Source organism: Neolamprologus multifasciatus, chromosome 8 (assembly GCF_963576455.1).
Source record: "Neolamprologus multifasciatus chromosome 8, fNeoMul1.2, whole genome shotgun sequence".
Lineage (NCBI taxonomy): Eukaryota > Metazoa > Chordata > Actinopteri > Cichliformes > Cichlidae > Neolamprologus > Neolamprologus multifasciatus.
This window is the reverse complement of record NC_140446.1, coordinates 21849272-21875066: the sequence shown is the minus strand read 5'-3', so window position 1 is coordinate 21875066 and position 25795 is coordinate 21849272. Positions and strand designations below refer to the sequence as shown.

Below are 25795 nucleotides of genomic sequence, written 5' to 3'. Positions count from 1 at the left end.
GTTTTTTGTTGTTGTTGTTTTTTGCCTTGAGAAAATTTAACATTTTTAAAACTTGATTAGAAAAGATTATTTTCTTCTGTAGCGGCCATTACAGCTTTTACTTTGAAAGTGTCTCTGGGACATAGTGTGGTTAACTTCCTGTAACTTAACCAGCTTGCTTTGAGTGGGCACTCTGGGGGCGGAGCATGCTCGGTTGGATAGCTGAGAGAAAAAGCCGAGGCGACAGTCCGGGGTCCACCGCGCTCGTAACTGGTCTGTGTCCAACTGCTTTTTTTCCTAAATGGCAACGACGGCAGAGGACCAGCGGGAACCGGCGGACGCCGCTGCACTGTCGACACACCACGGCTGCCACCACCACAACAACAGCAACAACAACAACAACAATAACAACAAAGACAGCGAGGCAGGAGAGAGCGCGACCTCTGCCACCGCCAGCTCGACAGAATCCGGCGGGACGGCGTCGCAGAGCATCGGTAACGGCTCGGTTATCAACCCTAACGGGGGGAACAACGGGAAGTGGGTTCGGCTCAACGTTGGCGGCACGGTGTTCCTCACGACGCGGCAGACGCTCCTCAAGGAGCAAACTTCGTTCCTGTACCGGCTGTGCCAGCAGCAGGACCTGCATTCGGACACGGTAAGCCCCGCGAGGACGCTTTAACCCCCGCTGAACGGTGCTTCGCTCCGGGCGAAACATAACTTTGTCACAGCAGCGGGTGAGCTGGAACTGCACCTCCTCCACTTAATGTCTTTGTGATGGTTTCAACGTCATGTGAGCATTTAAGTTTGATAGTTACTTTGTCTCAGACGCTATTATTCTGGGTACTGGCAAGTGACATTGTGCCATATATCAGATTTCTATGAAAACAAATGTGGTGACAGTACATTACAATAGACGTTGCACACCATTCGTGTTGTGGCACGCAATTGTATTTGTTAAGAACAGAGACACTCGTGCGGTTTTTGATCTCTTGATAACACTCCTGCTATCTGTAGCGGCTTGAAGTTAACAGCAGCTTAGATCGTTGAGGCATCTGTTACCACACGATTGGTTCGATTTATCTTAACAGGCTTACTGCTTTGGTCTAAAATGGCGATTATTTTCTATAAAATGCGTGTGCATCTGTTTCCATAAAGTACGGAATTGTATCCCATGATATCACTCCAACATGAGTACTGATTTCCCTAAAACTTGCATCTCTGTCCTCTCCCGGAAATGCACTCCTGCAGCTCCAAATAGGCATGGAGCAGCCCACTAACCAGGAGATATACGTGCAGTCTGAAGCACTTCCACTCTCCTGCTTTTCTTCATGTGAATGTTGCTTGGGTCAGATGGATGAACACGTGCCTCCTCTTCTGCAGGAAGCCACACAGTTGGTAGCTGTACAGCTGGCATCTTATGGGGAGGGCAAGAGAGAGGGAGAGTCTGGCTGTCACATGTAGAAAGGACTTGAAAGACTCATGAATGATGCAGATTTCTATTATGCTGCATGGACTTTGATATGCATGAGTATGACAAAGGGTGGGGGTGGGGGGTCCTCCTCGTGAACCACAGCCCACTGTAAACTGATACAATGCTGCAGGCAGGTGAATACCTCCATGTTGCCAAAATTTCAGCTTTTCTGGAGAAAATAGGAGGGGGTGAGGAGTTGTCTGATCAGTGGTGTGTAATTTTATACTACAGTGCATTAGGTAGCACAGCAGAGAGCTGGCAGGAAATGAAGCAGGTGGTAACGATTAATAAAAGACCTTGACTGAACACAAACCTGTGATGATACAATTACATGGTGAATGTATTAAACTCATGGGCCAGCAGAGCACTTCAGAGATATTAATTAGTTATTCAAATTAGCAATTTAAAAGTAGGGTTGCAAATATTCAGTTAATCGGCTGACAGATCGATAAGCGTTTGTTTGGTTTTTCTTGTTGCAAGTACCTTGTCACCACATCGCCATAGACTATAGGAAACTGCATAGGTTCTTTCTCACTTTTTAAATGATTTGATGTTTAATTGTGTAGGTCAATCTGTAAATCAATAATTTGTTGTAGCACTCCTTGAATTTTTATTTATTTATTTTGTGAACCAATACATACAATTTCAGACAAATTACAACAATCCTGGGGCTAAAAATATATATTTTTTAATATATTCTTAGATTAGTCATTAAGGGTCATTGCTGACTTCGTGCTTAGTTTTGATTCATCAAAAAAATACCCTCCTTGCGGCTCTTTTGGGTGATAGCAGATTGCTACAATTGCTGATAGTTTTTATGGAAGTTGCTGATTTGTCTGCAGACCCTCGCTAATTAACCACTGAGTAGCTGCTGTGAGCAACCATTCATCAGCCAGCTGGGGAATTTTCCCTCAGTAACCTACTATACCAGACCGTAACCGGGGATTGCCAACTGGTGTCTAAGCCTATGTAACCGGTTTTAACCCCCATTGCAGCTGTGGGGCACCTGCAAGCCATTATGCAATCCGCCTTCTGCCCAGCTTCTCCTTTCATGCCGTATCAGACTAAATGTGTATTTAGCGGGGTTTTACCAGCTCTGTTCTGTGCTGAGGTCTTGCTGGTCTTCTTGCCTCCAGCTTTCCATGTATGCACATGGCGGAAGGGCAGAGCCATGCTATCAAATACAAATTACTGCAGCTGGAAGTGGCGATCTCCTTTTGATTATAGTGGTCCCGACTGAATTGACTTTTTAGTCAAGAACAGCAGTGGACCAAAATGGAAAGAAATTCACCCTTCTAAAAGTACATGTTGAGAACATTGTGCACCTGCCAGTCAATTCCTGACCTTTAGAAAGGTTTATTTTAAGATTTTTTTTCCTCTTTTCTTTTTTTGTGACTGTTACAGGAAAAACAGGAAATGCGGGAGAGCAGGGGAATTTTGGGCTGGTGTTTGAATCTTTAGTGGCTGCTCATAGTGTACGACTACATGTGGTATTCACCTCAATCCCAAACTGTGACACAAATACTAAACCAGCGGGGAAAACGGCATGCTTAGGATTAGAATTGAGCCTCCCTTTAAGATCAAGATGTGGCTTGATGATTTGCCACATCGCTTATGCTGTTATTATCATTATTATTATTATTATTTTTATTATTACACGTGCAGTCACTGAAGCAGGTTACAAACTGAATATGCGACAGATCCAGTAATAACAGTTGCAGAGGATTGAGTGGGATTGTGGTGCGCAGCAGTGATGACTGTTCCCCTGCTGCACCTCTGGGCGCTATGGAAAGAATATTCCTGTGTGACCTTCAGCTGTGACCTGACAGGAGCTTTCTCTGCGCTGCCTGATGACACGCATGTAATCTCTCTTTGTGTGTCTCACAAATATTCAGACGCAAACCAACACCCTCCTTCCTCCTCATTATTTTCTACCTCCCCGTGTTATTTTCTCGTCCTCTCGGCGTTCTCGCTCTTGGTAGTTGACTTGCTCTGTTTTGCATTCATGCTTTTTTTTTTTTATTGTTATTTTTTATTTTTGCTCGTGCCCTGTAATTTATGCATTGTATCACAAACTCCTGAATCTCAAACCACGGAGAAGAATACTTAAGTAAACTTCTTTTTCTTCTGATTGCTACCCATTTGCTATCAGCTCAAAAACAGGAACTGAGCTGTCAGTGAGACTCTGAATCCTCAGTAAACTGGGAGTTGGGAGCAAGAGGAGCACGGAGGCGTAACGATCTGAGTCATTGTTTAATGTTTATACAGCAAAACATACTGCTCTATAGATGGACTTCACAGAGAGATGTGTTTCGGGGTATTATAAAGGCTTTGCCAGATCCGAGAAACGTATCATCTGTTGTCTGTTCTGAGTCCTTGTTTACTTAATCCATTATGTAAGTTAATACTGCAGCGATAACAAGAAATGTTTTTGTTTTATACCCAGGAACTCTTCATTTTCAAAGTCCGGAAAGAAACTGTAATTCCTGGAAGATTAAGGGCTCAACTCTAGTAGCCTAAAAATAAAAAAGAGTTTGAGTAACCAGTAATTATTTGTGCTATTATTCCCAGAATTAAATGCAGGACAAATTAACGGACCTTGTGAATCAGTAATGCACTGATCTTAACAGCTAACTGCATGAAAGAGGGAGCAGATTTGGTGCACAGTTGGTCTGAAAATATCTGGCTCAATTTAGCCTCTAAAACAAAATCTGCGTCTTTCTTTTTAAAGGAAGTGTTTAACAGTGAGTGCGCTTTGTTCCTCTCAGCTTGTCAAACTTCTTAAGATGTGAAAGTTGATATTGGAGACCAAACAAACAGACACTGCCTGCTAAAACTAGGTCACATCATCTCATCAGCTGACTGCAAATATCACACTTCTACAGTTTGGAGCAACACAGGGTATCCTTCGAGCGCTGCCTCACCATTTTTTTGTGTGTGTCAGCATACTCTGTTAACTGGCCGACATCAAGCTGAAACGAGCCACCCCCGAGTTAGTTACCACACAGAACATTGTAAATCCAAATCCAAATTCCAAACTTCAGCCTGTGTTTCTTTTGCTCAGGAGAGGAGCTGATTTTTAGGTGCTGGACAATCCTCCCACCCCTCCCTCTCAGACGTTTGCATGTCTGCACTTAGGAGTTCCTGTCTGTCCTTTTTTTTTTTTTTTTTAAACCTCCACATAGACGCTTACAATCTGTGTCCATACAACTGTTCTAATGAGATTATTGGCACTTAAAATGCTCTACCTCCTCACCCAACCAAACCCAGGGCTCCCCTCCTTTATCCGTGTGGATGATCTCGCACCATCCCAAGCCAATTACACCATGGATGACTGGTTGTGGGCCATAACAACACAGCCAGGTTCTGTGGTTTAGGGATTATTTGCACGTACGCATGAAATTTTTTGTTAATTAAGTTTTTAACTTTAATTGTCCACAAAACCCATCTCATCCCACAGTGTCAACACAGCCTCCAAAAATGCTAGAGGCAAGGTTTTTGCTTCAGAGTTGTTTAAACTTGTAAATTTGAAAATGCACAAATTGAAGGCTGAGTAACACAGCAAGAGGTTGTTTTTTTTTTTTTAACCATATCCCATGGCAGGATTTCACAACTTTCTTTGCTATTCCTGTTTCCTTAAACTTATTTGTATAATTAGATTGATACATATACAGGTAAAATAAGTCAGAGCTACAGGATGGGGCAGTGTTTTACATGCTTACAAATGTGTAGTTGCTGTTTGGGAAAGTTTGCAAAAGAAAGGCACATGCGACCAAGCTTATTTCATGCCTCCCACACGAAAAGTGTCACTGGCACTTGAGAAGTTAGTAGTTTAGCTAGGCCATCTTTGATCCCACAGACCATAAATTAGGTTGATCCGTAATTAGAAATCACACTTATTTCTAGAGTTTTATCACAACTCCTGCCCCCGTTCATATCAGAATTTCATAGACAGGCTAAAAATGAATGCAATCTCTTATTTTCACCAAGACTGAGGATTACTAATAGTAATAATAATACTTAGTAATACTTAATAATTTCAACTGCACAGATATTATAGCAGCAATACAAGGAGTACAGTGTAGAAAAAGAAACTGGACTTGCTGTGAGACTCTGTATGCCAGCATATACTGAGATGCACTGATAGCCTGGCATACCTGATAAATGAATTAGGTCACAATTTGTTGGAAAAATAAACCTTTCAGTATTTTTAACACTGAGATACAGGTAGGAGTAGGGATGGGTATCGTTTAGGTTTTATCCGATACCGGTGCCAACCCGGTACTTTTGAAATGGTGCCGGTGCTTAAATGGTGCTGAACCAGTGCTTAAAGAATGGAGAACACAAACTTTGTCCAAAAACCTCTCATTTTTAGCTGTTTGTTTGTTTTTGTAAAAAGATAACAATGTTAGCCTTTTCTGTTGATACAATATACCTCCTTTGGTATGAACTGGCGCTTAAACTTTGGAAAACACAAACTTTGTCCTAAAACCTCTCATGTTTAGCTGTTTTTTGTTTTTTGTTTTTGTACCTGGGCCCGCCTACTATCCTTGGAAAGGTAAAATGATTGGCTAGAATCCAAAGTGTATGACATCTCAAGAGAAAAAAAAAAAGCACTGAAATCTGGTTACTACCGTTTATGTCAGAACCGACCAGTACCCATCCCTAGTTAGGAGGTAATTGTTGTGCGCATGTTTTAAAAGGCGAATGGGGTTTTGTTTGATTATAGGCGATGGGCTACTGGACGTCCTTACCGCTACAGGGAAGTGTTATAGAGTCGCATCCTATTTCCCTGAACAAATGTTGTGTAAACCATTAACTCACCTAAATGTCATATCTGTTGATTCCCTCCCTTTGAGTCTGTTGGACTTCTCACAATAATGAAACAGAGAAAGTGACCTCTCATAAAAAAGGGCATTTTTAAAATTTTGTTATTTCTGTACTTTATTCATACTCATTTTAGCTCAGTGTGAGAGTCCCTGCTATTGTTTCTGCTGCGATCCTCTGCTTACTGTTTCACTGTGTGTAACATGGTGAAACTAACGCACACAGAGTGGAGCAGAACATGAGGTGAAGTAAAGAGAAACTCATTCTAGTTTTTCATAATGCGTTATGCAACTGTAATAAACAATTGCTATAAACGCTTAAGACATAAGGATCGAATGTCTGAAAGCTAAACTAAAATGCCTGTTTTGCTCCACCAATGAAAAATAGCGCACCCAGGCAATTCAGTGTAATTTACATTAGCATGGACTGATAGTCATGACTGGATTTATTTTGCTTGTTTGGTTCTTATGTACACAACGTTTTTGGTTGTAAATGAAGTGCAAAGGGAAATGTGCTAATTTGTTTTTCTCTGAGGTGCTGGTGCTTTAGTTTGGCATCCAGTCAGTAGATAGAGAGAGAGATCACCTGTATAGTAAGAGTAATAATACTAAAAATCAACCAATAGCAGATGGAGAAAGACAGCAAGACTAAAGTGATGGCTGTGACACAATTCAGAAAGCTCTCCCCTCGTGTTGTTATGGCCACACTGTCAAGTCAAGTCACGTCGATGAGGCGTCAGTTTGTCCTCCACTGCAGCTCTGCTCATTTAGGATGTCGAGTGTGTCTGTATGTACCTATGTTTATGCCCGGAGCTGCAGTCTCAGCTTTTTCACGCTCTAATCACTGTTTTTCAGTACAAACGCATACTCTCCTAACATGCACTCAGTTTATACACGGTGCCTCTTGGTCTTCAACTCTGATCTCTGCTTTCTTGCTCACACACACAGATGTGTAAAGCCCATATGTCTTATTCATCCATGTCTGTGACAGTGTCCACCTGTTTCTTTGAACCTTCTTTAATACAAAGAAATTTCCTTTACCTCCTATTTGTTTTTTTTTTTCATAGCATTTTTTTAATCTTTTGTCCTCTACTGATCTTTTGTTGTCCTCCTACCCCCCTGTTTTCATCTAATTCATCCTCACCTAGCTATCCTTCCATCCTACAGTGTGCTCTGAGGAGTACACTGGTGTTTACACTCCTCACACTCCGTTTTCAGCAAATGCTGCTATAACAGAGCTAGAGCTTAACCAGCAGTGCTGCTGTTTCTGAGGGTTTTTTGTTTGTAGTAGTAGCTGGAACAATACTGCTGACCATATAACTTACTCTTATAGTGGGCTGTGTTGTGCATGTGCATGCAGAACACGCAAATAAAAGTGCTAACATCCATCTGCACAAGATGTTGCTACAGGCCAAGATTGTTACTGCTTGAGCAGGCAGTCAGAAAAAGAATCAGTCATGTGACTGGAGCATGTTCTCATTATCTAGCTGGATATCTTCCTGCTCATTGACTTACTGCATTAACTGTCCTCTCAGTCTATATATGGAGACACAGAAAAGCTCTGTATATAGCACCAGCCAAATGCTGGTATTTGGTTAAATCTGTAGAAAAGCTAACTCTGATGCACTCTCTCTTATCAAGAGATAATGGTTTGTTTTTTGGGCTGAGGAATTCGGCATTTGAAAATCATATAATTTCCAACAAGTCCCGCCCCTTTCCCCCCTAACTTATATGCCTTTGCCTGTATCTCCTGTTGGTATGTTTTTGAACTCCTCCAGCAATGGCTCTTTTATGAACTCGACTCTAAAGGGCGATGTGATTCATTATGGAGAAGAGCACAGGCAGGATGAGCGTATATGTGTAGGGATAGGAGTCATGACATAACAACCAGGCAAGCTTGTCACATGTAGCCTGGAGGTGCAAGTGAAGTAGGCTGTTGACACACATGATCACACAGTTTACGCTGACTTCCAGTAACCAGTAGGTTTTTTTGCTTTTTGTTCCCATGTAAAAATAGCTGTTGTTACGAGAGTAAATCTGAATTCAGTTTTCAATCTCAGGCTAAACACACAGAGTGGAGCGCATAGTGGAACAGACACGCACACACGAAGTGAAACCAAGAGAAGAGGTGAATAAAGAAAGTAGCACAAGCGTGAACGGTAGTAAAACACAAGCAACAAACAGAAGAGTGACTGCAGACAGTTCTCGAGCAACATGTCACCATCTACATTGCTTCTGATAGAATCACATGCACAAATGCAAAATAAAAACTCCACACTTTATAACATGAGGAAATGTGTTATGAAGGCTGTAAAAATGCAGTAATGGTATAATGGACTGTCCTCTGTCTGTCTCTGACTCTTTTCTGTAACAGGATGAGACTGGCGCTTATGTAATTGATAGGGATCCTACCTACTTTGGCCCCATCCTCAACTACTTGCGGCATGGCAAACTGGTCTACAACAAGGAGCTCGCTGAAGAAGGTCTGCATGATTGTCTTATTTGCTTGCCAGTAGAAATAAGAATAATACTAGCATGTTTGTTGCAGTATGATGCAATTTTCCCCTGATGCCTTTCTTTTGCTTTTTGAATTTGTGCACTTTATATGAAGATTTGGTATGTCTGAAGAATGTATAAGTCTTCTACTCAGGTAGCTAAAATCAGCTAATGAATAATTAAGAAACAGTTGACAGTAATAGTTAACAGATGGCCAGGACTAATAATCAATAGTAGACTGATGTGGTTAAATATATGTTCTATAAAGGACAAAAGTAGAATTAAAAATTGTTAGCTTAAAGGAGTATACAGTGGTTGAAATATGAATGATGTTTAGCTGAATATTAAACAATAATATTTAAAGAATATTCTGTTTACTTGGACTGCGTGCAGCTGAGGTCATCTGGCGTGGAAATGTTGCACTACAGTGTCACACAGCAGCTGAGTTGAGTGTTTCTTCTGTGACCAGGTGTCCTGGAGGAGGCCGAATTTTACAACATCACCCCGCTCATCAAACTGATTAAAGAGAGGATCGTAGAGAGAGACTCCAAAGCCACACAGGTAAACGCACAACCTGTCAACAGTGAGTCACTGAGCTTCCAACTATAAAACGCAGTATATCACATTTATGTTGATTGTATTATTACTCTTGAAACATATAATATTTAGCTGTTCTGACATGTCCTGTGCTGAATATTGCAGTATTGTTTAGAGTCATAGGATATAGACGTTTGAGCGTTTCAGTGCTTTAGCCTTTATTAATGATTTTGTTCCCCCAGGTGCTTCTACAAAGAGGCCACTGCTGTACATCAGCCTTCTCTCTTCTTTCTTTGCTTTTCTCGGGATGGTTGGACTCACTCTTATATAATCCTTCTGCCCTCTCGAACATACTCCCACTCTCCCCTTATCCTACTGTTCTTTACTGGACTCACTGCTCGTGTTTGCCTAACGTGGTTAAATATTGTGCAGAAAGATGAAAATAGTGGTGCTGGCTTTTAAACTGCCCAAATAGGATTTGGTAATCCAGAGCGTTGAATGTTATGCAATATGAAATGACTGCACCTTATTGGAAAATTCATAGAATTCAATCTAGCAGTGTCGGTATTTACTTCCCTTTTTGTATCTCTGGAAATGGTTGCACCTTCCTTTTCATTCATTTCCTGCATCGTCATCTCTTTCCTTTTATACCAGCAGGTGCCCCCCAAGCATGTCTACCGAGTTTTGCAGTGCCAGGAGGAGGAGCTGACCCAGATGGTCTCCACGATGTCGGACGGCTGGAAGTTTGAGCAGGTCAGCGTGCGCGCCTGCAGAAAGCCCCGCACCGGACTGCTCTGGACTGTGGGTTGGACTCACGCTGCTGCTGACCCTTTAACCGTGACCCTTGGTCTAACCCCCGGTCCTGACCCGAGCCTTGCTGTTTGCATTCCCAATCTGAACTTTCCATTAAATCCTATATTATGCCTTAGTCTAGTTCTTGATTTGCTGGCCTAATGTTACAGTGACACTAGAGAAAACGGTGGTTGGAGACAGCAGCACATGCAAAATAATTACATCCATGTGCCATGAACTGGCAATCTTGTGGAGTTTGAAATGGTTGCTTGGAAGCTGGGGACCAGGTCTCCAAATACTTCCTTCGAAGTCAACCTCCAATCAGTCTGCTGGGAATTTGTGATTGAATAGGGTGAAGTTGGCAATTATGTATCATCCGTTTGTGATAATATGGCAAATAACTGTGACAAATCAGTGGAAATCACAAATTTGTGTCCAACTCCTGCAAAGCTATTGCTGTGCATACAGAAATCCACAATAAATAGAAATTCATAGTAACTACTTGCATTTAGAGTCTAACCAGAACCACACAGATTAGAAAAGAAATTCAGAAGTTCTTCCATAAATGGAAGCGTAATTGCTCCAGGACGAGAGTTTAACTGCAGGATGACAGGCACTCAGCAACATCGCATTAATGTAGGAATAACCTAATTACATCAAGTTTAGTTAAGTCCCCGTCTGGCAAATAGACTCATCAGAACTAAGTTGCACTCATCAGTTCAGACCGACAGACTGATTGTAATGTTTTGGCAATCTGTCTGCCTTTTATAAATTACACAGCAGTTATTTGCAGACATCTGAGCGCGATTGCAGTCGGTCCGTGTCGGACCACGACTATTTAAAGACACCTATGGGGACCAGACGACGCTTAGTCCCGACACCTACTTACATTTGGTTGCTGAATTTGATGCAGTCACTGGGCAACCTTTTTTGTCGCCTATTTGAAAGGAGGTTGCCATTTAATTTGTACTCTGGCGTGACTGAGCCATTAAACAGCCCCTTTAATCTAGTGAGTCCGTGTGAGTTAGTCCCAGAACCTGTAATCTTAAAGAAATCGTAAACTTTTATAGTTTTAAAATTATGATACTGATTTTGGAGAACCAGTTCTGTCAAATAAACACGCCTTCTTGTCTGTTGTAATGTCAGTCTGTTATTGGCCACATCTCCAGAGACGACCTGTTAATATGTTTAATAATTCTAGACTTCATTGCGTTAAACTGGCCAGCCTTTACAACGCTGTAGGCTAAAAATCGCACACAGACCCTGTGTCCCTCCCCCACTCCTCTGCTTTAGCACTTGGCTCCCCTGCATGCTGCACAGCTATGATTTTCATATATTTTTCAGCAGAGCTGACCCGCAGTTGTTTTGCTGTTTCCACAAGTACACAGCGCTTGAATCTACTGCTGCGTCCTCCCCCGTCCCCCAGCCATGCATGAGCAAAAGCAACCTTCCTTAGCTGTAGTATGGGATCTCCACTTTCTGTCTCCTGTGCTGGAAGTCCCCCATGTTACTCACTGTGTGTCTTTGTCTCTGTCCCTCTCTGCTCTGTATTTCTCTCTGCATCTGCGTCTCTTTCTTTCTAGATGGTAAACATCGGCTCGTCGTACAGCTATGGAACAGAGGATCAGGCTGAATTCCTGTGTGTCGTATCAAAGGAGCTCCACACGGCCGGATCTGGGCTGGGAACAGAGCAGAGTCACAAAACCAAGGTGAGTCTCGATATTTTGCATGAACGAAACAAGTATATTTCAAAATACACTATGGGGAGAAGCTGCTAAGCTGTGTGTTGGCTGTGTTCGTATGTGTGTATTTCTGCTTTGTTGCGGGATGTGTGAAAGAGTAGAGGTCTCTCGACTCATTAAAGGTGATATGAGTGTGCTTTGATCCTGCGCCTCTCCACTCAAAGCTCCAAATGTCACTCCCCTCAAAATGTCATTCACAAACACATTCACTCCATCATTCACACAGCTCTGCCTTTCATTCCTGCAGTTCTCAATCATTACTGTATTGGTTCTTCCTCCTTCATGTGGATATATTAATATATATCTGTGTCTGTTTTTTACCTCTCAGCCTCTCACTGTCCACTCACTGACACTCATCCATGTGCTCATTTTTGTCATTTTTCTGTCGCGTTTTTCTTTTCTTTTCCCTTTTTGTATTTTCTCCTCCTTCCTTCATGCTGAATGAAGCCCACAGAGATGCAGGAGGAGGAAGCGGCGAAGGAGGAGGAGGAGGAGGAGGAGGAGGAAGAGGGGGGGAGAGATACTACACCAAATGAGTGGCTTAGAGAATGAGGGAGTCATGTTTCTTTGTTCCAAAGAGATGCCTGACTGGGTGAGGAACTGTGCAAAAGATGTGCTAGTGGGTAGATGTAGTGGATTTTAGTGTGTGTGTGTCTATATGTCTGTGATGTCTATGAGAAATATAGACGAGGTTTCATGGCACAGCATTGAGTATGGCCTTAAAGTTGCCTTTCTGTTTCAGTCTGAAACTCTTTCTTCATTGAGTCAGTCCCATGTTAAAATTACCAAATGTAGTTGTGCATTTGGTCAAAGTGAATGTTGCATTTAGATTACTGGTTGAAAACTGTAAGGTTGCAATGATTGTAACACATTAAAAAAAAAAACATGGGCAAAATATAACACATGCATAATCGCTAATCATGATTTGGACCATAAACAACAAAAATAAACTCTTACTTTGACTAGGATGGAGGCCTTGTGCTCATAACCAACATGAGCACAGGACCAATTAACTTGTATTATATTTTTAGGATAATTATAAGTTATGTACACCATTGCACAATTGCTATTGGTCCTATATTTACAAATATGCTTGTTATACCAGCATGCAAAATGTGCTCTTAAAGTAACATGCCAGTAGTGTCCCTGCAGCTAACGACAAGAACGAAGCGATTTCCTCTTTATCTGCCAGTTTACCCCTTAACTGTAAAAAGGCTGATTTTTCGAATTAATACTAGGGCTGTGCGATATGACCAAAATCTCATATCCCGATATAAAACATCTATCGTCCGATAACAATATAAATCACAAAAATTTAACATTTTCTGTAAATTCTGTGAATCTCAGGTAGCTGAAGTGTTTCCAGCTGGGCGTCGTGGATCTGGAGTAGAGTGTTTTACCGATGTATGAAACGACACGTTTTTAGACATAAGTTGTAACAGCTGCCGTTTTCTTTGCAGCGTGCTGCAGGGAAAAGCCTGTTCTAACGTTTGAGTCTAAGGTTTATTTTTTTAGCACCTGACGGCTCTTTTTTGCTTCTCATCGGTAAATACTCTGCATACTATTTCACGTGATTCAGTTTATTTTGAAAAGTCTCAACAGGATCTTGAGCTTTATTGTGAAAGGTTTATGTGGAAAATAAACAAGCGGACACGTGATGGTTTTACCATCGTTATTGCTAATGACAATGCATAAAAACAGGCGCTTGTCCGTCGGTAGTGTGGTTATATTAAATATAAGAGAAAGAGAGAACTTTAAGAAATTAATATAGCCGCTACAGTGACCATCAAAACGATGAAAAAATATTGCCGTAAACAGTTTATTTTGCAACACCACAAAACAAACGATAGCGTAAAATGAAACGATAGACGTTTTTATATCGTCATATCGTTATATCGAACAGCCCTAATTAATACTAGTAAATATGTCAGATGAGTTCGAATCTCAGTGAGGTCGGGGTCAGAGGTCAAGTTTTTTGAAAATCTTGTGAACACAATAACTCACGAAGGTAGTCCCCTAGGATTTGGTGTAGCACTGTGTCAGTATTTTTTAATTCATGCACTGATGTTTTGTGTATAACATTTAAAATAACCAGTATTATTATAATAATTATTATTATTATTAGTTTATGTGTTAGCACTCGATCACCAATCACAGTGGTTAGCTGGTTAGCTGACACAAATATGACCAGTTCTTGTTCAGAGTAAAAAAAACAGCTGTGATCAAGATACCAAGATCATCTTTTATATATAGTTATTTGTCACTGTGATTAAATGGAAAACAGATATCGAAAAAATGCATGTGTGTGAGAGAATGTGATGAATTTTGCTAATTGGCGCTTGGTTGGAAATGTCACTTTCTCCACACAGCCACATGTATCGATTGAGAGCTGCGTCTCTATGGGCTCTCATTGTCAATGCTGTGACATGGAATATCTCTGACCTTTCAGTGCAGCAATAGTCTTCAGATGTCCTTCCCAGTCTGTGCACATACATATACAGTGTCGGTGTAAAGTCACACACATGTGTAATTAACATTTGCGCAATGCACAATTTAAAATTCAGTAAATATCAAAGCAGAAAACACTTGTATATAGTAAGTAGCGAAGATGGCTGTGTTTGTTTTGTTGTTGTTTCCAGTCATTATGCGTGATAGTTAAGTCACTTATTCTCAGTTGCTCAACATATTCATCATCATTGCCATCATTGCAGCCAAAACCATAGCTTAGATTGTTTGCAGTGACTGTAGATTTTATGTCTGCACTTTTCCAATCTCTAATGTCTGTTTTTGTTTTGTCGCTTTGTCTTTCATTTTGCAGCTTTTTCAAATCCACGGGTCCCGGATGTAGAAATCACGAGAATTTATTTTTCCTATGCTTGTCATGTTCTGTACATGGCATTTGTGTGTTTTTGTCCGTGGACAGTCATCGCAATACGTAGCATTGTTGCCACTTCATTGACAAAATGCTGGTTAGTATTAGCAAACGTCCAAAAATGTCTAATATCACTGTTAACGCAATGGAGCAATACCATCTTAAAAAAAAAAGAAAAAAGTGAAATCACCTTAATTTACAGACATGCTCATGTGTTGTGTCTGTGCAAATGTTATATTGCCAAGGGCAGTAGTGCAGCTTAGTAAATCATGACCAAAGAGCCATATTAGATCTGGCTGAACCAAGGTGCTGATTCTTAATATGACAGGAGAGAATTGGCCTCGTCTTGGTTAACCTGTGAGGAGCTGTCCCATCTGTGCTGCACAGGATTTGCATCATTATATTTCCTAATGAAGCAGCTATCCCAGTGATTTATGCAATTGTTGCCCAGTCTTTGACCACCGACTCTGCTGAAGTCCTGACAGTATTTCATAGTTGGGTACGAGGTTTTCTCATGACAAAAAAATCACATTGGTTGTGAAGAAAACCTGCCAGCAGCTGCTGGACCCCACAGAGCAAAAGTGTGTTAAATCACCCATATCAGCCTTATTTAGAGATGACTTCAAGCGTACTCAAGTAATTAAATCTTCACGAGCTCAACTCAAAATCCACTAATTTGTTGCTCTCAGTCATTCAGGAGGGTGTGTGTTTGTGTGTTAGCATAGCCACTTCTTGGTTTGGACTGTGTAACTGAAGTAGGTCAAAAATGTGCTTGTGGGGACAATTTTACACTTTCTGGACATTACAAAGGTGCACACGCTGCACTGGTGAAAACACAAACTGCTCTACATTGTCGCCCACAGACACACACACACACATGCATGCGTATACACATATATCCCTTGTTTGTGCTGATGCATACCTGTATCACCTTGCACAACAGCAGTGTTGCTTCGGTCTGTTGCCATGGCTGGGATCCAGTTCCTGCTTTGGTCTCAACAGACTTAGAGATGTTGGTGTAGTCAGGAAAGGCTTAAAAAGCAGGCATGGAGGAGGAAGGGGGCAAGGATGAGTCTGGTGTACCACAGCTTTGTAATATTAGTGATCATATCCTGTTTTTGTTCCAATAAAAGCCCCACAGCAGGCAGATCTGCTGCAGTGCAGGTGTATGACTGAAAATAAAATGTCAAAGAAAGCCACGTGACTTTTAACAACCTCTGCTGTGAACATGCAAGAACCACACCATAGATCACATTTGAACTCATGCACGAGACTGTGGCCAATTTCCTTATAGCTCTAGGCATCACTCTGCAAATACACCACTCACATTTGGTGTTTATTAAACTTCAGGAGGTGCACTTAGTGAATGTTAGGGTGAAACCAAAAGGGTTCTACATTAGTTATAAAACAGCAGGTTTTTAAAGCATGTAGATAAGAATTTAGAGTAGGTCTGCTATAGTCCAACATCACGCTGTAGCTTATAAGAAAACACTTTCTTGAACAGATGCTAACATTAAAATGCAACTCAGCACTTCTTGGATGCATAAATAAGTACATTTGTGGAGTAAGTTATTGGTCTGTTTTCAGCCTGAAATTAAGATTTGGTGCGCTTCTCAGATTTAACGCAAGCCCAGAGGGATTATTTCTGCCTCTGAGACTACAGCAGCCGTGTTAAGCATCGTCTGCCTGCAGCTTTAGTTTCACCTCCTGCTGTTTAGCTCCTGCAGCACACCTACTGACCAGCAACGCACAGCCAACAAGTGTGCAGGGGTCACAAATTTGAGACAATCGAGAATTTTTTTTTTCCTCTATCTCCAAACATTTTTGATAATAAAATCAATTTAACATAAAAAAAAATAAATGGGATGTAAATACAATATTCCATGTTTGTTTTCCATTTATAGCACTGATCAGAAAACATATCCTCAACTGTGGGATCCTCCCGATCCCTAATTAGGAGGATTAGCAGAACACGGTAAATGTTAAATGTGTAGTTAGCCTGCAGTTACTGCGTACGATACTCATAACAGTGATGTTGACAGAACAGAGAAGACCAAACGATTTTTATTTCTACTGCTTTTTTTTTTTCTCTTCTCTTTGTGGCTTTTAACTCGGATCATTCAGTGCCTTGAGTTCAAGCAGCAAAACAGACATGTCAGCATGATCGTAGCTGTTATTCCATGCGTTTTTAAGTGGCTGCTTTTAATATTTTACAGTAGATGGTTTACAATCTCACTTTTTGTTTTTACTGTAATTGTCTTCTCGTGCATTTACTGAGGTGTTCCTGTAGAGATAAAGAGTAAGTGTGCACACCAAACAGCTGCATGCATGAGGTGAAGCCGGTTTAAGATGTTTTGTATAAAAAAGCACCACCTTTTTTTTTTAAATTGTTTTGTAAGTTTTGATGTCTAATTTATTCTTAGACTTTCTTTTTGAATATTACATTGTAAGAATTTGGCCATTTGATTTTAGATGCGTGGGGGGGTGCTTTTGCTCGTTTCTACTTGAAGAATAGCGTTTCTGTTTGACTGTCCTGACTATCTCAAACAGCACATACTGTATAATCAGCAGGTTTACTGATTCCAAGTTTTTCGTCATGGTTCACTTAAATGTATAAACCTCCATTTGCATGTCCTGTTACAGTACCTTGTTTGTTTTTTGCTTGATCCTCACTTCATTTTTGCTGTACAATTAGTACTTAATGTATAAACGCAGCAGAGCTCTTTCATTAGCCTGTGCAAAAAAAAAACAAAAAAAACCCAACATCTGTCATCATCAAGTCGGGATAGAAAAACATTTCTCTCTGATGCTGGAGATTCTTTCATCTGCTGTCCGTAGAGCCACTTTACTGTCTGTGAACATGAAACGGATCCATGTGTGACGCATGAATCGTACGGGCTTCAGGAATCAGTGTTCGGATAGTTTCAAAACTGGACTTCATGAGGTCCTGAACATATGACATCTTCAACAGAGTGAAAGGAAAATGTACTTTTTTTTTTTTTTTTTTTAATTTAATGTAAATGAATGTCAGCATTGTCAACAAAAATAAACATTTGGTTTAAGGTACAAAGTCTTTGTTTTGTTTTTTGCCCTGATGACAATGAGCCCACTGTGCACTGCTTTCTATACCAGCGGTCCATAACCCCCGGGCCCACCGGTCCACGAGCGAGAGTTGAGGCTCAGGAGTGAAATTGATGGTTTTCAGGGTTTTTATCGTTAACTCGGTTTCCCTGGGCCGCATTTGTAGACCGATTAAGTCGCTGTAACCGATTAAGTCACAGCGACACGCCGAAGGCGGTCCAAATTCGTTGACTCTCCGAATGCAGCCGACAAATGCGTCCTCCTCTTCACCTAATTTGAAGGATGTGTCGGGTGTGTCCTTCGTGGCCCACCATATCCCAGAGTTCATAGCGCGGCCCAGCCAAACTCCAGTTTCTGGCAGTGGCGGCCGCTAAGTTTTAAAATTATTCTTATTAATCTTTCTGAGTCACAAAATAAACTTTTAACATATTTGCAGGCGAGAATGTGGGGGTGTGTAAACTTCAAATATCTGCTCGGTTTATCAAGATATCGCATATTTGCAAAAGTGCTTCGACGTTTTCGGAGACGTCTGCTACCCACCAGCTTGATAGCTAGCCGAGAGCTCGAGGATCACTAGAGCCGCCGAGAATGGCACAACTCCCGGCACATCATTTTCAGATCACCGCGGGCTTTCGCTACTCAGGTTAAACGTAATAAAAAAATTCACTTAGACAACCTAAAAATGTTATTGTTTGGCTTTTTTCAGTGTTTTATTTGTTCGCGAGTAAATCGGTTTGGCTGAGATTAAAGTTATTAGATTAGATTAGATAAGATAAAGCTTTATTAATCCCCTGGGTGGGTTCCTCCGTGGTTTTCGCGCAGGTGAATAAACGTCAAACAGAAACCTGATTAAACAGACATATGTGACGGTCGAGAATTTACGTCAGTGTCCTGTTATATTTTAGATAGCAAGGAGCAGACGGCTGAGTTTAATAAACTCCACCGACACAGCAGTGACGCTAATCTGAAGGCTAGACCGTCCAATTTCACAGCCGTTTACTTCCGGCCTAACCGACCTCCTGAGGACCCGACCCACATTGACCGCGAAGGCCGGGTCCTCAGGAGGATGCAGCCCAAGAATTTGGACACGACTGATGTTACTCTGTTGCGGCACATTTCAGGAGGACGCTGCTGATAAAGTTACACAATGACTTCGCTTTTATTATTGTATTTACAAAATACCACAATTTTTGTCTTGGTCGTATCATTTTATTTTGTTGTATTTATCTGCAACACCTTAAAGGCCGGTCCGAGAAAATACTGGCTGACATTAAACCGGTCCGTGGCGCAAAAAAGGTTGGGGACCGCTGCTTTATACAATAACAAAGGCACTCTTTCAAGGGCCTGCAGTGCAGCATCTTCCTCCCTGAGCTTCCTCAATACAGCCTCCTCTGCATGACATACAGATGCATACAGAGTCAAAAACTGGCCGTCATTTGGTTAAAGTAATAAATGCAGAGGAGTTGTGACTTTTATAAGCATTGTCTATAGATTTTTATGGGACCTATAATTTACTTACTGGCTGACAAATGTGGAAACAAATACACATTAAGCGCTGTACATAAATAGAATAACCCAGTTTTAACCTAAGCAGCAGAAACAATCAATGAACATTAATGACAAAAACAACAGTATATTTTACAAATGCATTAACCGTATTACTGTAGTTCTAAAACCTTTTCCAAACTGTACAATGCACAAAAAGGGCGAACCTGCATTTCTGTCTGCGCAAACGGCCTCTTCTGTTCTTATCGTGTTCCTGTGTTTTGTTAGTTGAACAGGCCATTAGCAACATCTGCACTGGCATGCGAGGGTGCTGCGGCTGGCTCATTCCATAGTAAGTGAATCAAATCCAAAAGCGCTGCCACCTGACCACATGAGCATCAGCTGTGTTTGGGTTTGTTTGTTTTTTGCGATATAACTGGTGCTGAAATTTTGTGCTTTTATTTATTTATTTATTTATTTATTCTTTATTTTTCCAAGTGTCTTTGACCCCTCATAACTTCAGTTTGGGTTTCCACACTATTTTATATATGTATGTAGATCAATTTCCGAACCATATTATTACACATTCACAGGTGTAAAAATACAGATGTAGCAAAAAATAATTTTGGCATAAAAGGAAAAAGAGCTAGAAGCTGAGCCTGGAATCAAAATTTGGATAAAAATGAATCCTTAAATATGCTAAATCTTGTTTTAGCAGAGTACCTAACCTTCAAAGTTGGCCTAAAATCCCCTTTTTGACCATTTTTCTTTTGACGGAGGATAACAAAAAACCCCAAACTGGTTATAGAAAAAAATCTGCACTGAACAAATCTAAAGTTTTGGCTTTCAGCTATGACACTTGAGTAGGTAAAAATAACATCAATTACATAGTACAAAGTTTCCACCCGCCCTTTCCAACCACCCAAAATGATGGCAGGAAATAATGCGTGAATATTTGAGGTCTTTAGACGCAGGACTTTTAATTCCTCATTTTTCCATGCTTGAGTTCCTGCTCTATATGCAATAACAGGCAAATATTTACAGCATGCTCTACAGGAAGGTACTGAGTGTGTTATCCACAGTGGCTAGATGCAGGTACTCGGGAAGGCTGCTCTCAGACTCGACCTCTGACCCCTGGTCGCTGGTGTCCTCCTTGCTCTGACATGGTAGCAGCTTCTTCCTTCGCACGGAACCTCGCGAGCGACGCTCCAAACACGTCAAGATCATGTGGGCGAGGTCCTGCTGGAGCCGCTGGACGTTTTCTCTGGAAGAGAAAGCACCATGTTGAACGAGTGAGTCTCAGATGCGGAGGTGCATGTGAAAGGATTTTATCTCTTTTTTTGCTCACGTTGTGGGTGGAGTAGGACGATCGTAGTCTTCACCAGTTTCACCTGTCAACCAGTAAGTTGTTTCTGTGCCTTTACCCTAAAAAAACCCCACATATTCATCACAGTCACTGGCATCAGTGTCGCAGTGAAGATTTTTGTCACTGTATCTCAATTTAATTTGGCTGACATGCTGCTACATTGAATGAAGAGACCAACCTTTACCTTCAAGTATGTTTCCCCTCTCATCTCATACTCAAACTTGCAGTTTGTTCTCTCCAGGATATCTATGGTAGGCTGACTGACATGGATCCGCAGGGCTGTGAGATAAAAAGAAAGACAACAGAGCTTGGCTGTGGTCACTTTATTTAATTAGGCTGACTGCTGGCTTCTATAATTGCGCTAGAGTAATGTACGGGAAGTCATTCATGTAAAATAACGAGAACAAAGGAAGCGGCTGGAGAAAATGTCAGTGTAAATCAGTTTGTTCATTACATGTGTCCACTCACGGTGTCCTGTAGATTCCATACGAGATGCTGTGTTGACCGTGTCTCCGAATAAACAATATCTGGGCATCTTTATTCCCACGACGCCCGCCGCACAGGGACCTGAACCCACAAACAACCAGGAGACAGAATTAGTGTAAAGATCAGCAGGAGGTGAATTGCTTTGCCAAAATGACTAGTTTAAAAAATGAAAAACAAAGAAGAAGAGACCTGAGTGTACACCGATTCGTATCCACACAGGAATACCAGGAAGATGCCGGAGCTGGAAGGTGCCCATGAATGCCAAGATGTCCAGCGCCATGCGGCAAATATCCACTGCGTGCCTGTTCCCGTTTCTCCTTGGAAGACCAGAAGCAACCATGTAGGCATCCCCTATTGTCTCCACCTGAGGATAGTAAAGGAAACCATGATGTTCGTGCTCATTGCCAGGTGCCTGAATCTCTTCGGTTTCATCAATGCCAATACCTTGTACACATCGTGGTGGTCGACGATGCTGTCAAACCCCTTGTAGATGTCGTTAAGCATGTCCACAACTTCCATCGGCGTGCTGTACTGGCACAGAGTGGTGAAGCCAACTATGTCACTGAAATATATTGTAACTTCATCGTACAGCTCTGGCTCCACAGCGCCGGTCTCCTTCAGGCTTTTAACCACCAGGCTTTTAACCACAGAGAGAAACAGATAATAAAGAAAATAAATTTTTTCCATTGAGATTTCATTCTGATTTTGAGTTTGCTAAACCAAAGCCCCCCAAGTTTCCCCAACAGTTCATCCATCCATTTCATCCATGTATCCTTTATTTTTAAATAACTATCCTTTTTAAACAGTTAAATAATGCTACTTGTTACAACCATTTAACTGTTAATTTACACTAACGTTTTGATCATTAATTAACACTAATTATTTCAATTATTTACTCATAATTAAGGTAACATTTCTAACCATTTAAAGTGACAAATGTATGCTAATTTATTAACTATTTAAACATTAATTTGTGTTAGCTTTTTAAAAACTATTTAGCTTTTAATTAATAGGGTTACTATTAGACCAGTGCATTTATTAGTCAGTTACTAGCCATTCATTAATGCTAATTTTTAACATAAGATCAGATAAGATAACTTCCATTAGTCTGACTGTTTTTTTACAAGTGGACAGTGCAAAGTTACAGAAGCAAAAATTAAGAAAAAACACTGGAATAGGATAAGATAATAAGAATAAGATACTGTACACAATAGAATAGAATACAATACTATATACAACAGAATAAAATGCAATGTTGACAGCTACAGGTACCTTGGTGTTTATCTGAACAATAAACTGGACTGGACTCATAATTAGGGATGGGTACCGGTGTCCGGTGCCATGATGGCACCGGTTCTGACATAAACGGTAGTAACCAGACCGAAAAGCAGCGCACATTTCGGTGCTTCATTTCGGTGCTTTTTTTTCCTGAGCTGTGACACACTTTGAATTCTAGCCAATCATTTTACGTTTCCGAGGATAGTAGGCGGGCCCCGGTACGTACGTACTTTTAGAGCAGAGCTACAGATTAAAAATGCCCAAGGCGAAGCAGTCAAAAGTCTGGCTGTACTTCACAGCAAAATATGCAAACTCAGCAGCCTGCAACAAGTGCTTTAAGCTGATACTGTGATACTGTCAAAGGAGGTAACACCTCAAATCCGATGAAACACCTGGCGACGCATAGCGGTTTTTTTTAAAGCAGAAAAATGCGCCGTATTTGATAGCTTGCTGCGAGACCTCACACCGAGCACATCTCCTGCGGGTGTGGTGGTGACGGATGATGATGGCAGCAGCAGCCGTTCTTCTCTGCGTGAGTAGCTTCATGATGTTCGTGTGTAATTTACGTTCAGTAGGCTAACCACGTTATTACATTAATGTATGTAAGGTGAACTAGCAAACATCATCATAGCTACATGCGGCTGTCTTCTTGTTTGATGGCAGATACTCCCTTCACCCTGGCCAAAAAGGCTAAAATGACTAAAGAAAAAGTGGAAAACAGTTAAACATGAGGTTTTTGGACAAAGTTTGTTTTTGTTTAAGCACTGCTTCCAGCCAAGAGTGATGCCATATATGCCCTATAGCTGCAGAAAAGGCTAACATTGTTATCTTTTTACAAAAAAACAGCTGAACATGAGAGGTTTTTGGACCAATTTTGTGTTCTCCATTCTTTAAGCACCGGTTTGAGCACCGTTTAAGCACCGGCACCGTTTCAAAAGTACCAGTTTGGCACCGGTATCGGATAAAACCTAAACGATACCCATCCCTACTCATAATTCAGATGCCCTCTACAGGACAGGTCAGAGCAGGCTGTACCTGCTGCGGAGTCTCGGGTCTTCTGGAGTGAAGGGCCCACTCCAGAAGACCTTCTATGACTCTGTGGTGGCCTCAGCCATCTTTTACAGTGTGGTCTGCTGGGGTGGCAGCATCTCTGCCGGGGACAGGAAGAGACTGAACAGGCTGATCCGCAGGGCCAGCTCTGTTCTAGGATGCCCTCTGGACCCAGTGGAGGTGGTGAGTGACAGGACAACGGTGGCTAAGCTGTCATCTCCCACCCCATGCAGGAGACTCTGAAAACATTATTTAACCACTAATTTACCTATTTAAAATATTTAATCCAGTAGTTTATGCTAACTTTTAAAACGCTTTAACCGTCAGTTTACAAAAATTATTTTAACAATTCAGCCAAATAATTTAAAGTAACCTTTGTAGTCATTTATTGTCATTAATTTATGCTAGCTTTTTAAACTATATACTGTAACTACTAACTTATCTATTTCAACTATTTAATCCAATAGTTTATGCTGTTTAAACTCAAATTTATATTCACTTTTAAAAATTATATAACTATAAATGTATACTACCCATTAAAAATATTCAATCCAACAATTTATGCTTAGCTGAACTTTTACAGCCACTTAGCAGGTTTAGCATATTTCTTCTTCAAATTTTGACTTGTTTTTGGAGGCATAGTACATACACGGCCAATCACATTTACACCTAATTTAGAATCACCAATAAACTTAACATGGATGTCTTTGAACTCTGAGAAGAAACCAAGCAACGTAGAGAAAACCAACGTAGGCAAGGGGTGACCTTGCTTTAAGGTGACAGTGCTAACCACTGAAACTCAGTGCTGAAATAAAACTAATTCTCTAACAGTGCATGAATGATTTAGTATCTATGTCCTTATTGTTCTAAGTGTCTAATGATGTGCATTTCTTCTTTAAGTGTAAACAAACCCAGGCAGCAGCATAAAGTTAAGATTGTCAGCTCGATCCCTCTCAGCTTTGTAAAGAGCCGTTCTCTCTTCCACCAGGTACTCCAGGTTTCTGGAATACATCTGCAGCCGTCTGATCATGTTATCCAAGTAGCTCTCATTTTCCTGATTATGGATTTTACTGGAGTGATGAAGAGGAGAAGAAAAGGGATATGAGGAGGGAGATATATTTAGAAATCTGTAATCCGTTTCCCAGAAACTATAAAGGCTACACCAGGACATGCACACTGATAGCTGAAAACAGCAATAACATAAAGAGAGCATTATTACCTGATGATTTTCCCCAGATAAATTTCCACTTTCTTAAAGTCAGGTCTTTTTTCTGGGTCCTCATCCCAGCAGCTTTTTATCAACGCGTACACCTTACAGGAGGAAAGAACAATTTGAACACAATACAGACGAAACAGATACTGAAAATAAAATCAAGCTGGCACATGAATGAAAAAAAAAACCTCTAATTCTTTCTCTGAAGCCGTCTCAAAGTTAAGATCAGGTCTGAAGTAGGATGACATGAGCCTGGACAGTTTTTCTGTTGAGAAACACACAGAGACGCAGATGGCATTGTAGTGTAGCTCCGGATCAAACAGGTCTTCTTTCTTTCACTGTGAACTTGGTGGTGCAGAGATGATCATTTGCAAACAAAATGACTGTAACTGTCACGTGTTGTATTTGAGTGTTGGAAACCTGATCGGTCGGAGCAGGATTCAGTGTAGAAGGTGTTCTTCCTGAGAACAATCTCTTGCGCAATGATGGCAAAACTGTAGACGTCTCCTTTCTGAGACGTGCCCTCGTTCCTCAGATGCTCCGGAGCTGTCCACAAGTCTGACAGGATGATGTGGAGACAGACAAACGTTAGCAGGTAAAGAAGATAACAAAAAGATATTTCAGGAGGATTTTTGATTGCGGCGTCACCTTGGAAGGGGCTAAGAAAAGCATTGCAGCCAAAGTCTGTGATCTTCACCACCATGCGGTTGTCCACCACACAGTTGGTGGATTTGAGGCGACCGTGAACCTGAATGTCACTGGCATGGAGGTAAGACATGCCCTGCACAGAGGATTCAGAGCAACATTACACCTTCCACTGGTGGAAGTAATGAGATTTATGGAAAATCAAAGAGGCGGTGAGTAATCTGGTGTTTAATGACCTCTGCTGGCAGCCAGAGGCAAGTGCAACAGCAGCTCCCATAACACAGGTCTGCAGAAACAATTTATTTTTTCAGTCGCATGGGATATTTTTGGTAAATGTTATGTTTTTTAGGGTGCTGAATCCTCAATTTCCCTCCATTACATACAGTTTGCTTTTGCAAAACATGAGGAATTTACATTAAACTAAAAACATGAGTTAAGAAAACCTGACAAAATTGAATTCAGTGAGTAAAAATCTA

The 25795-nt window shown here is 41.1% G+C and overlaps 2 protein-coding genes across 11 annotated transcripts in view; one reads left to right on the top strand and one right to left on the bottom strand.

Annotated features, from left to right (window-relative positions):
• Nucleotides 1-173: 173 nt before the first annotated feature.
• kctd17 (potassium channel tetramerization domain containing 17) lies at nt 174-15507 on the top strand. 6 transcript variants are annotated; one of them, XM_085171463.1, is made up of 7 exons: nt 174-634; nt 8651-8759; nt 9242-9333; nt 9964-10110; nt 11685-11810; nt 12291-12435; nt 14662-15507. In XM_085171463.1, the coding sequence occupies exons 1-6, from the start codon at nt 281-283 to the stop codon at nt 12393-12395; spliced, it is 933 nt and encodes a 310-aa protein (XP_085027589.1). In that variant the 5' UTR covers nt 174-280; the 3' UTR covers nt 12396-12435; nt 14662-15507. The 6 variants fall into 6 exon arrangements, with proteins under 6 accessions (XP_085027589.1, XP_085027592.1, XP_085027590.1 ...); XM_085171466.1 differs by having other exon boundaries at nt 9967-10062; nt 12291-15507; XM_085171464.1 differs by having other exon boundaries at nt 9967-10110; nt 12291-15507.
• gucy2cb (guanylate cyclase 2Cb) overlaps nt 14626-25795 on the bottom strand; it is a 23761-nt gene continuing 12591 nt past the window's right edge. For 2 of the 5 annotated variants that reach the window (XM_085171431.1, XM_085171436.1), the window contains exons 17-26: nt 25095-25455; nt 24863-24939; nt 24681-24772; nt 24373-24531; nt 21578-21770; nt 21323-21497; nt 21116-21214; nt 20826-20926; nt 20630-20706; nt 14626-20545 (exon numbers count right to left, since the gene is read on the bottom strand). In XM_085171431.1, coding sequence (XP_085027557.1) covers nt 20332-20545; nt 20630-20706; nt 20826-20926; nt 21116-21214; nt 21323-21497; nt 21578-21770; nt 24373-24531; nt 24681-24772; nt 24863-24939; nt 25095-25455 — 1548 coding nt within the window. In that variant the 3' untranslated portion in view covers nt 14626-20331. The remainder of the gene's footprint in view (nt 20546-20629; nt 20707-20825; nt 20927-21115; nt 21215-21322; nt 21498-21577; nt 21771-24372; nt 24532-24680; nt 24773-24862; nt 24940-25094; nt 25456-25795) is intronic. The other 3 variants (XM_085171434.1, XM_085171435.1, XM_085171433.1) reach the window with 3 other exon arrangements.

Bases quoted from the DNA above. Each gene is read 5' to 3' on its own strand.
- kctd17 (XM_085171463.1), top strand. From the start codon at position 281: ATGGCAACGACGGCAGAGGACCAGCGGGAACCGGCGGACGCCGCTGCA. The intron at 8,760-9,241 runs GTCTGCATGATT...TTCTGTGACCAG, and splicing joins CAAGGAGCTCGCTGAAGAAG to GTGTCCTGGAGGAGGCCGAA. The intron at 11,811-12,290 runs GTGAGTCTCGAT...TGCTGAATGAAG, and splicing joins AGCAGAGTCACAAAACCAAG to CCCACAGAGATGCAGGAGGA.